Source organism: Myxocyprinus asiaticus, chromosome 50 (genome assembly GCF_019703515.2).
Source record: "Myxocyprinus asiaticus isolate MX2 ecotype Aquarium Trade chromosome 50, UBuf_Myxa_2, whole genome shotgun sequence".
Lineage (NCBI taxonomy): Eukaryota > Metazoa > Chordata > Actinopteri > Cypriniformes > Catostomidae > Myxocyprinus > Myxocyprinus asiaticus.
Window position 1 is genome coordinate 15,324,347 of NC_059393.1, and position 15,752 is coordinate 15,340,098.

The window sequence follows — 15,752 nt, forward strand, 5'->3', positions numbered from 1 at the left end:
ACTTTTGCATTTATGACACATAGGCTGACAAGTCACAGTGTTTAGTGTTTGTTGGCAGTAATGTTTGTGGCACATATATAAAAGGGAAAAAAATCCAATAAATTGAAAAGTACACTTTCAAACCATGCATCAAGAAGCCTATAAAAAATTATGTGTTTTAATGTGTGTTTTGTTTTACTCTTATATCACTGATGAAATTCATTTGGTCTTATTTAAATTTAAAGATTTTTTTATTATTATTTACACTGTAAATTGGGGGGTCCAGCTATACGACCCACATTCCCCAAATGCCTGTTTTCCCCATTTTCCATTTATCCCTTAATATAAATACTAAAATGTAAACTACAGTACTAAATGTACTGAAAAACTAAAACTAAACTTAGACTAGAAAATATTAAAAAAACTAAGCTAAAAACGAACAAAAAACGAACAAACAAAAGGCATTCTAAAGTGGATTGACAAATTGAAAATGAAATGGAAATAAAACTAAACGAGAAATTTAAAACTATTATAATCTTGGTGTATTCTCTTTAGGTACCTTGTGCCGCTATTATAAGTGACTCAGCAATGGTTTTTTATTTTTTATTGTTTTGGATCATTTCTATAAAATTCAGTTTAAAACTACTCAAACACCCATTACTCCAAATGCTTGTCAAAGAAATGGTGGGCAACAGTTGCTAATATATCACGCACCTCTAATAATTGTGATATTTCTGACATCCTTATAGAATGCAACAGTTCCCTCCCACTTTTTTAGCCATCTGGGTTCTGGAAGCATTTTCCCCAATCATTTCTTCCATAGGAATTTCATAAAATCCTTCAGAAAAGAGTTCTAAGCCATGAACCAAACCAACAAGTTCTTAGGTGAATCACAACATTATAAACTTTTATTTGAAGCAAAAAGTATTTGAAAATTGGACAAAAAGATAAAGGTAGTAGACTTACCGTCTTTCATGAGAGCACAAACTACAATTCCAGAATTGCGAATGACGTAATCAAATTTAAAGCGATGGACAAGTATAAAACTATACATTTTAAATTGTTGATTATAAGTATAAAACAATATATAAAAATTGTATTGCAAAATATTCAGATATTTACAAATATATAAGCAGTTTGAGAGTATTGGAAGGACTGGCTCGATTGTGTCATTCACAAGCAAGTGGGCGGTCATTTGTTTGGCGTGATTCTCTGATTGGTGGAGCGTGTCTCCATATGATTGTGGGTAGTGTAGTTCTTCACCAAGATTCCTTGATTAAACATGATTTCAAAAAAATTAGGTTAAAATAACACAGACTAATGGCTTCAACAGAAACATATACCATCTATTAACAATCTCGGAGCTCGGAGCTATAATTTATCATTAAAAGTTAATTTGTGAATGGAAAGAATGAATGCCATTTTTACTTCTGGAACAAGACTGTTCGGTGTACAGTAAGAGCACCAATAAGTAACGAGGACTCTTGTTTATTCTTAATATGAAGGTAATCATTTCACACACACGTGAAAGGCAAGCGCATTGAATTATCGATTCTCAATGAGGAAGTGGCCTCGAAGACGGTGCTTCCTGCCAGTGCCTGACTCTGCTATTGAGTGTTCTGTCCTGTGTCTCATAGGTGGAGGAGTTTAGGGCTCGGGATGCAGAGAAGGGTTTGAAGATCGCACAGGTGCTAGAGGGCTTCATCAGCAGGAAGGTGGTGAAGCAGACGGTGATGACTGTGGTCTATGGCGTCACTCGCTACGGGGGCCGTCTGCAAATCGAAAAGAGACTCAAGGAAATCGATGATTTTCCTAAGGTGAGGCTTTTCATGCTTTGGTAAAGTAAGCATAGATGGTGAAATAAAATCTGGGTATACAGCAGGGGTGTCAAACATGCGACCTGCCAAGGAGTCATCTCCGGCCTGCGGGATGATTTTCGGAAAAAATTAGTAATGTTTGAAAACGTTCACGTTGATTTAGCCTGTAACTTGGGTAAGATGCATTCATACTATTATTTTATTTGCAACAGCAGAACAGATAAACATTTAAATTTGTGGTGTTGCATGTAGCAATGTTATAGCTTGCATGATCAGAGGAATTTCTTTCAATTACGCGGGACTTTCAGCGCTCGCAGAGTCATGCGTATCAGCGAACGCCACACACGCCTGAAGGTGACAAGTTCCATGGCCACACATTCCCACAGTGAAGTTTCTCTCACAGAAATAATGACAACATGGACAGGTCCAAGGATAAATTCTATATCTAATAACTGGTGCATTGTTTTGCAATGAATTCGTCCCATTGAACTATTATTCATTTTAAGCAGGTTTCAGTTTCTTGGCGTTTATGTTAGTTTTCAGATGGTTTATTGAGGCTAAAGCTCCAGCCAAAGAACGAGCGGTTCTCTCTTTTTCTTGTAAATAATATTGCTTGATTGCCTTCAAGTAATTGTGTGTGTATTTGTGATGTAACCTTTGGTTAATTAAATTAGTAAATTCTGTGTTTTTCCTTTTGTTCAGAGTAAAATTAGCACCAACCCACCAACTTTCCAAATGTGGATATTTTATGCGTAGTGGTGGGTTATTTCTGTGGCGGGCGACTTATCAAAATCTTGGCGTGACATATGACGAGAAATGCTGTCAGACACAAAGACGCGTGTTTGAAGAAACACACTTGATTATATTTTGAAGAACAGACAAAAGAAAAACCACTGATTTGCTGTGTATTCAGAGGCGCTCTGCCGCATATAAGCACAACGCTTCTCATGGAACGCGCATGCAGAGAGTTTCTGCTGTTTCAGTCATCTGAAAATACAGTAGTTTGCAACTGCAAGAACGGTGTCATCCATGAGAATGCTGCAAATGATTTCAGACCATCTCAGGAGGTGTTCTAAGTTTAGTTCGCTTTATTTCCACGGAGCAGTTCACATTTACATGCATTGTGAATTCAACATTGCTTAATTCCATTTAAAACATTTGTGGCTGAATACATAACCATACAAAGCAAATGACATGCAGAGACATTAATGAATTGTCATGTGTGTTATCATTATTCACTACCACTTCAGAAGTGGTGTTTTATATACCTTTGTTAATAACTAAAGGAGCTGGTAAAAAAAAAAAAAATCAAATTGGCTGGTGGGCAAAATCAGATTGTATCCTTTCACCCCAGTGTTCGCTATGAAAACAGTATCTTTCTGTTTTCCTGCTCCAGTTTTCCTTTGCTCCACCGCTGAACTACCAGCGTCACTAAAGAAATAATATTTTACCCAAGTTAAGAGATTGCAGTCTGAATTGAATGTGGTGACATAAAGCGTGCACTGTGAAATAACACAAAAACAGCGCGCCTTTCTATTGCGTTGTGTTCGCTGGCTGTACTCAACAACAAACACGGTGACTGGTTTAGTCCGATTCATGACTAAATGACTCTTATGAGCCAGTACTTTTAAAACAGTAATTCACCAGCTCACAAGTTCTCGTTTTGAATCAGTTTGATGAGTCCTTCAATTAATGAACTTTCTGAATTTCTCGGAGGGGCTGAATGAATGTGATTTTCTGTAAGTTGCACTCAGTCATGTAGAAATGTTTTGTGTACAAAGTTGATGAAATATGATAATATATGATGATAACATTTTGTTAAAGATAATTAATAATTTGAGTACATCATTTTAAAAGTTATTTAAACAAAGTTAAAGAATATACAGTTGAAGTCAGAAGTTTACATACACTAATTTTTTAACCACTCCACAGATTTAATATTAGCAAACTATAGTTTTGGCAAGTCATTTAGGACATCTACTCCGTGCATGACACGAGTAATTTTTCCAACAATTGTTTACAGACAGATTGTTTCACTTTTAATTGACTATATCACAATCCCAGTTGTTCAGAAGTTTACATACACTAAGTTAACTGTGCCTTTTAAGCAGCTTGGAAAATTCTAGAAAATTTTGTCCAGCCTTTAGACAATTAGCCAGTTAGCTTCTGGTAGGAGGTGTACTGAATTGGAGGTGTACCTGTGGATGTATTTTAAGGACTACCTTCAAACTCAGTGCCTCTTTGCTTGACATCATGGGAAAATCAAAAGAAATCAGCCAAGACCTCAGAAAAAAAAATTGTGGACCTCCACAAGTCTGGTACATTTCCAAATGCCTGAAGGTACCACGTTTATCTGTACAAACTATAGTACGCAAGTATAGACACCATGGGATCAAGCAGCCATCATACTGCTCAGGAAGGAGACTCATTCTGTCTCATAGAGATGAACATAGTCTGGTGCGAAAAGTGCAATTCAATCCCAGAACAACAACAAAGGACTTTGTGAAGTTGCTGGAGGAAACAGGTAGACAAATATCTACAAATAACTGCCCGAGTTACACCAGGAACACACAATCCCTCCATCAGTGCTCAGACTGTCCACAGTGGGCTGAGAGAGGCTGGACTGAGTGCTTGTAGGCCTGTTGTAAGGCAGGTCCTTACTAGACATCACAGACAACAACATCACCTATGGGCACAAACCCACCTTTGCTGGACAAGACAGGACTGGCAAAAAGTGCTCTTCACTGACGAGTCATGGTTTCGTCTCACCAGGGGTGATGGTCGGACTCGTGTTTATCGTCGAAGGAATGAGCATTACACCAAGGTCTGTACTCTGGAGTGGGATCGATTTGGAGTTGGAGGGTCCGTCATGGTCTGGGGCAGTGTGTCACAGCATTATTGGACTGAGCTTGTTGTCATTGCAGACAATCCCAACGCTGTGCGTTACAGGGAAGACATCTTCCTCCCTCATGTGGTACCCTTCCTGCAGGCTCATCCTGACATGACCCTCCAGCATGACAATGCCACCAGCCATACTGCTCATTCTGTGCGTGATTTCCTGCAAGACAGGTCAGTGTTCTGCCATGGCCAGCGTAGAGCCCGGATCTCAATCCCATTGAGCACGTCTGGGACCTGTTGGATCGGAGGGTGAGGGCTAGGGCCATTCCCCCCAGAAATGTCCAGGAAATTGCAAGTGCCTTGGTGGAAGTGTGGGGTAACATCTCACAGCAAGAACTGGCAAATCTGGTGCAATCCATGAGGAGGAGATGCACTGCAGTACTTAATGCAGCTGGTGGCCACACCAGATACTGACTGTTACATTTGATTTTGACCCCCCCTTTGTTCAGGGACACATTATTCCAGTTCTGTTAGTCACATGACTGTGAAACTTGTTCAGTTATGTCTTAGTTGTTGAATCTTTTCATGTTCATACAAATATTTACACATGTTAAGTTTGCTGAAAATAAAAGCAGTTGAATATGAAAGGACGTTTCTTTTCTTTTTTTTCAAGTATATATATGTGTGTGTGTGTGTGTGTGTGTGTATATATGTGTGTGTGTGTGTGTGTATATATACAGCTTAATGCAGAAATAACTATATTTCAAATCACCAGCCCGATTGGCAATATTTGCTCAACCAGTGGTGTGTTTTTGGTGGAAGAAACTTGTTTGCAAACAATCTTTTTTTTCTTTTTTTTTTTTTTCTTCTTCAATTACATTTGGTAATGCTAGTAGTGCAGAAATTACATACTTCACCTTTAAGCTACATTTAGTGGTCTATAAGCTTTACATTGTAGGTTTCTGCATGTGACATGAACAATAAGGATTAAGTTTCCCTCTGTTTGCGTCAGTCTTGATTTCCCCAAGTGTGATCCTCTGTGGGCAACCATAGAAACAAGTGACGCTTTTCTCATCTCTCTCCCAGGCAGGGATAGAATTATCACCTCTTAGAGTCAGGGGAGATAATATCCACATACTGCTTGCTAAAGCAAAACCAGTGTTGAATACCATTGTAGTCATTCGATTGTTGCACTTTAATGATATTTTTGGTGATTTTTCTGTTATTTGTTTTGCCGTTTCTATTAGCAAAAACTTTGTGTTTGATATCCCAGCCTGATGTAGCTGTACAATTGCTGACTGTAGCTGGATACACTGTCCCGTCACAGTGCTAATGTGTTCCCTTGGACAAACCGAGCCATCCAAGCCCAATAATCTGTGATCGCAACCCATTTTATTTCATTAATGTATCATATAGCTGAGTGCAAGATGTAGGGTGGGACTTGATTTTATCCAACAGGAATCGATTGGATTGTTAAAAATTAGGTGGTTGGAGGGGATCTGAAAAGGAAAGTTGTTTCAAAGGTGGAACAAATTATTGCATTACATTTGATGAAAGATTACAGTAGTGCACCAATTAATTGTTGCAGTAAAATCAAGAACATGTATTAAAGTAAATAGGGTTGTGCTTTTAATTCATGCTCTTGTGGTTGTTTATGCTGTGTCTAGTAATGTGCTATTTTCTATCCACAGGAATACATTTGGGATGCTTCACATTACCTGGTGCAACAAGTTTTCAGCAGCTTAAAGGAAATGTTCACTGGGACAAGGGAGATTCAGGTATACAACATCAACTCTTGTTTGTCACAAGTTTCCTCCCTTTATATATTGTATAAAAACTAAAATTCAAACTCTTGCCTCTCCTCTCTTTACTTTGAATGAATGCACTGCAAATATAATTTTCTAAACATGTTGTTTTTTTTTTTGTTTTGTATTTTTGTTTTTTCAGTTAAAATATCTAAACAACATATCCTTAAAACAAGATACATTTACTTGAGTAGCAAAATGACATACACTGGCGGCCACAAGTTTGGAATAATGTACAGATTTTGCTTTTTCAGAAGGAAATTGGTACTTTAATTCACCAAAGTGGCATTCAACTGATCACAAAATATAGTCAGGACATTACTGATGTAAAAAACAGCACCATCACTATTTGAAAAAGGTATTTTTGATAAAATCAAGACAGGCCCCATTTCCAGCAGCCATCACTCCATCACCTTATCCTTGAGTAATCATGATAAATTGCTAATTTGGTACTAGAAAATCACTTGCCATTATATCAAACACAGCTGAAAGCTATATGGTTCGTTAAATGAAGCTTAACATTATCTTTGTGTTTGTTTTTGAGTTGCCACAGTATGCAACAGACTGACATGTCTTTAGGTCAATATTAGGTCAAAAATGGAAAAAAGAAACAGCTTTCTCTAGAAACTCGTCAGTCAATCATTGTTTTGAGGAGTGAAGGCTATACAATGCTTGAAATTGCCCAAAAACTGAAGATTTCATACAAAGGTGTACACTACAGTCTTCAAAGACAAAGGACAACTGACTCTAACAAGGACAGAAAGAGATGTGGAAGGATGTACAACTAAACAAGAGGATAAGTACATCAGAGTCTCTAGTTTGAGAAATAGACGTCTCACATGTCCTCAGCTGACAGCTTCATTGAATTCTACCCACTCAACACCAGTTTCATGTACAACAGTAAAGAGAAGACTCAGGGGTGCAGGCATTATGGGAAGAATTGCAAAGAAAAAGCCACTTTTGAAACAGAAAAACAAAAATAAAAGGTTAGAGTGGGCAAAGAAACACAGACATTGGACAACAGATAATTGGAAAAGAGTGTTATGGATCTTAACCCCATTGAGCTTTTGTGGGATCAGCTAGACTGTAAGGTGCGTGAGAAGTGCCCGACAAGACAGCCACATCTATGGCAAGTGCTACAGGAAGTGTGGGGTGAAATGTCACCTGAGTATCTGGACAAACTGACAGCTGGAATGTCAAGGATCTGCAAAGCTGTCATTGCTGCACGTTGAGGATTTTTTGATGAGAACACTTTGAAGTAGTTTAAGAAATTCTGAACATTTTTATCAAATTGTAACAGTAATTTTTCACATTATTAATGTCCTGACTATACATTGTGATTAGTTGAATGCCACTTTGATAAATAAAAGTACCAATTTCTTTCCATAAGAGCAAAATCTGTACATTATTCCAAACTTTTGGCTGCCAGTGTATTTATTAAGCCTCTTTTTTTTTTTTTTTTTATAGAAATCTTTTAAAATGTAGTGATTTTAATGCTTAAAATTATTTGCATATTGGATAAGAAAAATTAACTTATTTCAAAAGGAAGTTTTTTTTTTACCCCATTGGCAAATAAAAAAAACCTACATTTTGTGTGGCTCTGAAAAAAAACCTTAATATCTTGTCATATTTTGCTTCAAGAAAATGTATCTTGATTTAGCAATGTTTCGAGATTTTTACTGGAAAACAATATAAGACCTGGGGAAACAACCAGACAGGTAAAGCAAATGTGAAATATACCCCACTTTGCCTGAGACAGCAAAAAACAGAAACAGCCAGCTTCCTAAATGGGTCAGATCATAGAGAAAGAGAGGGAGGTGGGGCTGGTTGAGCCCAGGTAGTTGGGTAATTCCCTCCTGATACAGAAGTGGTGGAGTGGGGCATGGCGGGTAGTGGGCTTCAGGCCTTGACTGTTAGAGAACATTCTGATGAATGGATCCACTTCAGGCCCGGCCCGCTTCCAAAGGAACAGAGGAATTTATCTCTCACAAAACGTTCCGGGAGAGCACTTGGGACCTTGCGACTTTGGCATATTTGTGGCAGCCAATCTGTGGATCCAGCACTGTTGCTGTGGATCAGCAGGTTTTTGTAAACGCTTCAACTCCGCAACAACTTTCCACCTGTGCATCTGGATTTTTCCACGTAGCACAGCCGGAGACTTAAGTTATCTTTTTTGGCGGCTACTTTTACCATGCTGTTTTTCAGGAGAAGTTAGCAGAGTGGACAAATAACAGATGGTTTTCTCGTCACGGATAGGGGTTTTAATTTCGATTCAGATTGCTTGGTGGATGGGTGCAATTCATTATGCAAATTCAGTTAGATATCTGAAAAATCTAATTTTCAATAGAAACTATTCTGTGTTTATTGGTTGATGCTGTTGTGACCCCTCATCTTTTTCGTCTCAGGACTGGCTGACGGAGAGCGCTAGGCTAATATCTAAGTCAGGGAGAACAGTGGAGTGGGTGACGCCGCTGGGACTTCCTATCATTCAGCCCTACCACAGAATGAAAAACCAAATGGTAAGTGTAATTATCGAAAAAACGTATATGAAATGAAATATTTGTTAGCATAATTGCAATTTACTATAATTATAGTCCCATGATTTGAGGCCGTTTTAGTATTAACAAGTTGCTAAGTTGTACTTGACCCCATGAAATCAAAATTGTGGCTTTTAGTCCATATTATACAATTCGCTCTGGGTCTCAAATCTGATTGGACGAGCTCTGATTGGACAAGCTGCGTTCCAAGCATGGCGTGCTGATATATCACCCAACACCACTGGGACGCTTCACTATTTGTGTCACTTCGAATCTCTGCATTTGTGGCTTTCCAAATTTTTGATTCATCGTTCATTTTGATTTCATTCAGTGATTCCTTTAGTGGCCGTTTCTGGAGATTTCATATTTACGGCAGTAGTTGCCGACAAATAAGCGCCTTTTTTGTTATGAGTGAGTCATTTAATCATTGATTCAACTGATTCATTAAAAGTTGTTCACCACCGAAACAATAAAAGTGAACAAGAACAGTTTGGATTTGTTCAATCAGGGCCACCGATAAAGGGGGAACAACTGGACATTTTGTCTCGGGCCCGGGCGTTTAATAACACCTTGTTCATTCAAAACAGAGTATTGAGAGCAGTGCATAGACCAGAGTTGTGCATGATGCTTTTGCTTATATGCAGTTAAAACATTTACAGTTTTTCTGTTTCATGAAAACGGACCAAAAATATTGACTGACTGTACTTGAACTCAGGGGCATGTCCAAATTTTGTCCAATTAAATGCTCCATAAACAAATTAAACTCATAAACTAAAGGCTATTTGCATTATTATTTTTTTAAGTAGGGACAAGGGGCGGATCTAATGGGGTGCCATGGGGTGGCAAATTCCACTCTAAGAAAAAGCATTGCCACCCCATCTGCCATCCCAGCATAAGTATCCAAATGTATTAAATAGAAATGTAAGTCAGTTATTGTTGATTTTGACAATGTGTAGGGGTTTATTCATGTCAAATTGTCTAAACTCTCACCGAACACACAAATGATTACAGACCCATTGATTGATTGATTACATCAGCAACCGATCACATGATTGTTTACAGCAGCAGCCAATCACAGCATCGACCAATTGCCTACCTGCTATTGCAGCTTGTGTACAGTGTTTGGGCTCTTGCGGGTTGATGAGCTTATTTCCTCAACAACGACCACATAGACAAATACGTAGAAAAAAAAATTCTCAGTTGTTTCCAAGTATTCACTGAATGATTATTAGATACATTGCTGTCAGTTATGGGTTGAGATGGGTGAGACCGGTCCTCACCACTTTTTGAAATAGCTTTCGTCAGGTGTGTGTTTAATCCACATGAAGCATCTCCAGTTATTGAGTTGGAGTTTCTATTTCATCTGTGTGTGTGTTTTGACTGGCGATCCGGCTCTGGAATGTGCTATTTTGAATGTTATAAGTGTTTGTTGCGGCTGTTATCAGTGTCATTTAGTGTTGGCAGTTTTGCAACAGCTCGCGCTCTTTCCGTGTCCCCTATTGTGATGGCCTTCTCGGCCTTATTGTTTGTGTGTATGTAGTTTGTGTGTTGTCTTTTTCTCTTTATCTCCCTCTCTCTTAATCATGGGGCACAGCAGTGCGCAGTGTGTTTCCTGCATATATAAACCTAAGCTGTGTTTTGAATGGCATACTACCATACTACTCATACTATTTCTGCCATACACTGATATGGCAAAAGCAGTATGGGTAGTATGCCATTCCGAACTCAGTCTGAGTGTTTCATGGCTGGGTTGTGTGAAGGGAGATGGTTATTCGTGAACTGTGTCATCTGGTTCACGGTCGCTCAGGCACATTCCTTGTTCCTGCTACTTGAGCGGAGCGTTTGTGGTTGTCGCTGTCTAAATTTCGTAGTTCGCTGTTTTTTCATATACAGAACTGTCAATAAATGTGTCTGTTTCCACTACTCTCTTCTCCCCACATCTTTTATTGCATTTTGTTTATTAAGTGTTACACCCATCCTCTGACATACAGATGCAATCTTGTTTTATTAAAATAAAAAGTTATATTTGAGCGAATTAGAATCCAAAACAAAAAAATAAAGGCAAAAAGTTACCACTAGATCGATCAATCAATCATGTTCTTAATCCCAGCCAGGTCTTCTAAGCAACCAAATTGGCCCGGTTGCTAGGGAGGGTAGAGTCACATGGGGTAACCTCCTATAATGTGGTTCGCTCTCGGTGGGGAGCGTGCCGAGTTGTGCATGGATGCCGTGAAGCCTCCACGCGAGCTATGTCTCAGCAGTAACGCGCTCAACAAGCCACGTGATAAGATGTGCGGATTGACGGTCTCAGACACGGAGGCAACCGCCACCCGGATTGAGGCGAGTCACTACGCCACCACAAGGACTTAGAACGCATTGGGAATTGGGCATTCCAAATTGGGGAGAAAAAAAAAATCATGTTCTTAAAGTGCTGATCTATGTATTCATCTACTGATTAACAAAATCCAAAGACTGATAGTTGCAGATGTACAAATAAAATTACCATATTATGTGAAATATTTATTTGGTGCTTGAATCGGTCATTAAGTATGACTGTTGATCAAAACAGTTCATTTAAACGAATCTTTAACTGTGCATAACATAATTAATTTTTATGAGTTTTGCAGAATGCCCCCACAGTACAATTTTCTGTACAATTTATTTTTATTTAGACCTAACTTTGTTAATCTTCGCTTTCCAATTGTTTATTCCAGCTGTTACAAATGTGAAAGGCCTACAGGACTTTATTAGCAGAATAACATGGGATATGCATGCATTTTCCATCCATGGGTACACTAAACAAAGGTGGTAATGTTTAGTCCAGATTGCCGGTTCTATATGTGAAGCATAGGAACATTTAGAATTTGTTGATGTGTTTATTAGACATTGTCTTGGTGCTCTGGAGATAGAAATTGTTACTTATTTTTTATGTAAAAATAGATTTTTTTTTTAATGTTATAAAATCAAGTTATTGTAATCAAAATGGTTACTATGTGGTTCCTGTGGAAATGCTGTTGTATCCAAAATTCATGGACATTTATAATTTGCCCTTTGACGTGTCCTGCCTCAACTTCCTGTTTCAATAAGAAATGTCAACATTGGAAAAAAAAACTGTGCTTATCAAGTGATTTCATGGGGTCTTGAACAGGAACAAAATTCATTGAACATAACATTTTTCCTTGCAGTAAGAAACGGTAGGTCCTTTCAGTTTGGAGATCTATCACTGTACTTTCTAAGCAGAATTTAGCAGAGAATCCAACCCGTCTCCACACAGCAGGCGCACTCTCCTGCCCTCCACCATGACATGAATCTCAGTAGCATTGCTTGTCAGAAAGGTCAAATGCAGCTGGGAGTGAAACAATGGTGTAACGCGGTGGAGGTTTTGCATGCAGACGGCTTGAGCTGCTGTCGGATAGCATCAGCAACATAGCTGAGATGGCACAGTGGTGGCCTGTAGTGCATGGGGGAATCCAGCAGAGAGCATCTGGCAACCCGTCTGTTTCACAGTCGCTGAGCATTTGCTGCTGCTGCTGTTGCTGGGCGTGGCCTAATACCACGTTTATTAGAAACATTAATTTTCAGGATTTTTATATATATATATATATATATATACACATATACACAGTTGTGCTCAAAAGTTTGCATACCCTGGCAGTAATTGAGAAATTTTGGCATTGATTTTGAAAATATGACTGATAATGCAAAGAAAACTGTCTTTTATTTAAGTATAGTGATCATATGAAGCCATTTATCATCACATAGTTGTTTGGCTCCTTTTTAAATCATAATGATAACAGAAATCACCCAAATGGCCTTGATCAAAAGTTTACATACCTTTGAATGTTTAGCCTTGTTACAGACACACAAGGTGACACACACAGGTTTAAATGGCAATTAAAGGTTAATTTCCCACACCTGTGGCTTTTTAAATTGCAATTAGTGTCTGTGTATAAATAGTCAATGAGTTTGTTAGCTCTCACGTGGATGCACTGAGCAGGCAAGATACTGAGCCATGGGGAGCAGAAAAGAACTGTCAAAAGACCTGCGTAACAAGGTAATGGAACTTTATAAAGATGGAAAAGGATCTAAAAAGATATCCAAAGCCTTGAAAATGCCAGTCAGTACTGTTCAATCACTTATTAAGAAGTGGAAAATTCGGGGATCTCTTGATACCAAGCCAAGGTCAGGTAGACCAAGAAAGATTTCAGGCACAACTGCCAGAAAAATTGTTCGGGATACAAAGAAAAACCCACAGGTAACCTCAGAAGAAATACAGGCTGCTCTGGAAAAAGACAGTGTGGTTGTTTCAAGGAGCACAATACGACGATACTTGAACAAAAATGAGCTGCATGGTCGAGTTGCCAGAAAGAAGCCTTTACTGCAACAATGCCACAGAAAACAACACCTTGACATGCCTCACAGCTTCTGGCACACTGTAATTTGGAGTGACGAGACCAAAATAGAGCTTTATGGTCACAACCATAAGCGCTATGTTTGGAGAGGGGTCAACAAGGCCTATAGTGAAAAGAATACCATCCCCACTGTGAAGCATGGTGGTGGCTCACTGATGTTTTGGGGGTATGTGAGCTCTAAAGGCACGGGGAATCTTGTGAAAATTGATGACAAGATGAATGCAGCATGTTATCAGAAAATACTGGCAGACAATTTGCATTCTTCTGCACGAAAGCTGCACATGGGACACTCTTGGACTTTCCAGCACGACAGTGACCCTAGGCACAAGGCCAAGTTGACCCTCCAGTGGTTACAGCAGAAAAAGGTGAAGGTTCTGGAGTGGCCATCACAGTCTCCTGACCCTTAATATCAACGAGCCACTCTGGGGAGATCTCAAACGTGCAGTTCATGCGAGAAGACCAAAGACTTTGCATGACCTGGAGGCATTTTGCCAAGACTAATGGGCAGCTATACCACCTGCAAGAATTTGGGGCCTCATAGACAACTATTACAAAAGACTGCACGCTGTCATTGATGCTAAAGGGGGCAATACACAGTATTAAGAAATAAGGGTATGCAGACTTTTGAACAGGGGTCATTTCATTTTTTTCTTTGTTGCCATGTTTTGTTTTATGATTGTGCCATTCTGTTATACTGTTCAACTGTTCTGCTACAGTTGAATATGAATCCCATAAGAAATAAAAGAAATGTGTTTTGCCTGCTCACTCATGTTTTCTTTAAAAATGGTACATATATTAACAATTCTCCAAGGGTATGCCAACTTTTGAGCACAACTGTATGTATATATGTATATGTGTAATATATATATATATATATATATATATATATATATATATATATATATTTATATATATATATATATATATTAGTATGTAAGTAAAAAGTAAAACTGACATCAATTTAGCAGAGGTATTATGAATATAGAGGCATGTTAATGCATGGTTAGTGATCTAGTGCAGAATCTGGAATATTTCTTATTTTATGTCAAAACCAAAAAAACGTTTTTTACTTTTCAAAATACTAAAACTTTTATTTACAGGTTTCTATTAGATTTTGAACCCCAGATTTTCTCTGTGTTCTTAGACTGTATTCTTAGTAAATAGTGTGTTGAGTGTGCAGGCGGACTGTACGCAGCGTTTAAATGAACATGCAAACACTGGCTAATATTTTCATGCCTTTGGAAGTCAAATACAACACTGACTGTAAAAGGGCTTTACTGGTATGCATGTTTGCATCTGAACATCATTTGTACCTGAATGAGATGGGTGTGCAAGGTTTGTCCTGCATTGAATATTTTTCGACGGTCACCCAAGCAAAATATCAGTCAATTTAATTACATCTCACCTTTAGCGATTAGTTGTGTTAAATGCTAAATAGCGTGACTAATGCCTTGTTTTGCGTGAGTGTCTCACATACGCATAGATGTTGCTCTAGAGGTGTGATATGATAGGATAGCGCAGAGTGGATCTCTTGGACGAATCGCTTGACTACATGACACAGAACACAAAACCCGAATTTTCTAATGAATTTTTCACAGAAGACCATTTTTAACTCTCGAAATATGCTCAGGTTTGCACGGAATGAGGACTGTGGTCCACTTTTTTGATGAACCGGACCCATTTTTCCCCTGTCACTCTTGGAACATGTTTAGTGTCATGTGCCTGGCCTTCACTTTCATCCCTAAGGTCTGCAATGCAGACAGTGGAAATAATGTGTAATAGCACCCTAATGGCTTGTGTTATCCACAGTTGGGTTCTGCTGATGCAAAGGTGCCATTGATGGCTCCTCCTTTATAAAGGTGTCGATTGCCCTTTTCCCAGTGTTGTCAGATGTCAGCATCTAAGGGCATTAGCAGCTGGAAGGACCACACGATTCCATTCTTATCCTCGAAGCTAGCGGACATCCTTGCCCAGCATGAGTGTCGATCCATACCACCGGTAGCTTCTGAAACTAGAGGGAACTATTTGTTCCAATTTTCCAAAGCCAGTGTAGTAAGGATCTTGTATAGAGAGGATATCCTTGCTCTGTAGGCTATATAGTCTGGTCTTAAATACTATAACCCAGTCCCATAAATTTGTCATTTCATTTTATTGGACTTTTATGGAATTTCTGATGAAGGTCATCATTAATCAGGGGCCGGTGCACCCTCATAAATGTTCCACTATTTAAGCCATTTTCTTTTACTCTGCAAGAGGTTAGAAGGCCATTTATGGCATTCAGCATGTAAAACCCTCCTCATCTAACCAGTGGCTGTTTTATGACAATATAATGAATGTATTCATTGCTTATGTTTCAGCTTAATT

At 38.7% G+C, this 15,752-nt stretch overlaps 1 protein-coding gene across 1 annotated transcript in view; it reads left to right on the plus strand.

Annotated features, from left to right (window-relative positions):
* The window catches only part of LOC127439188 (DNA-directed RNA polymerase, mitochondrial-like), an 83,102-nt gene that overhangs the window by 35,638 nt on the left and 31,712 nt on the right, over positions 1–15,752 (plus strand). The window contains exons 13-15 of the mRNA XM_051695324.1: positions 1,617–1,796; positions 6,326–6,412; positions 8,845–8,958. Coding sequence (XP_051551284.1) covers positions 1,617–1,796; positions 6,326–6,412; positions 8,845–8,958 — 381 coding nt within the window. The remainder of the gene's footprint in view (positions 1–1,616; positions 1,797–6,325; positions 6,413–8,844; positions 8,959–15,752) is intronic.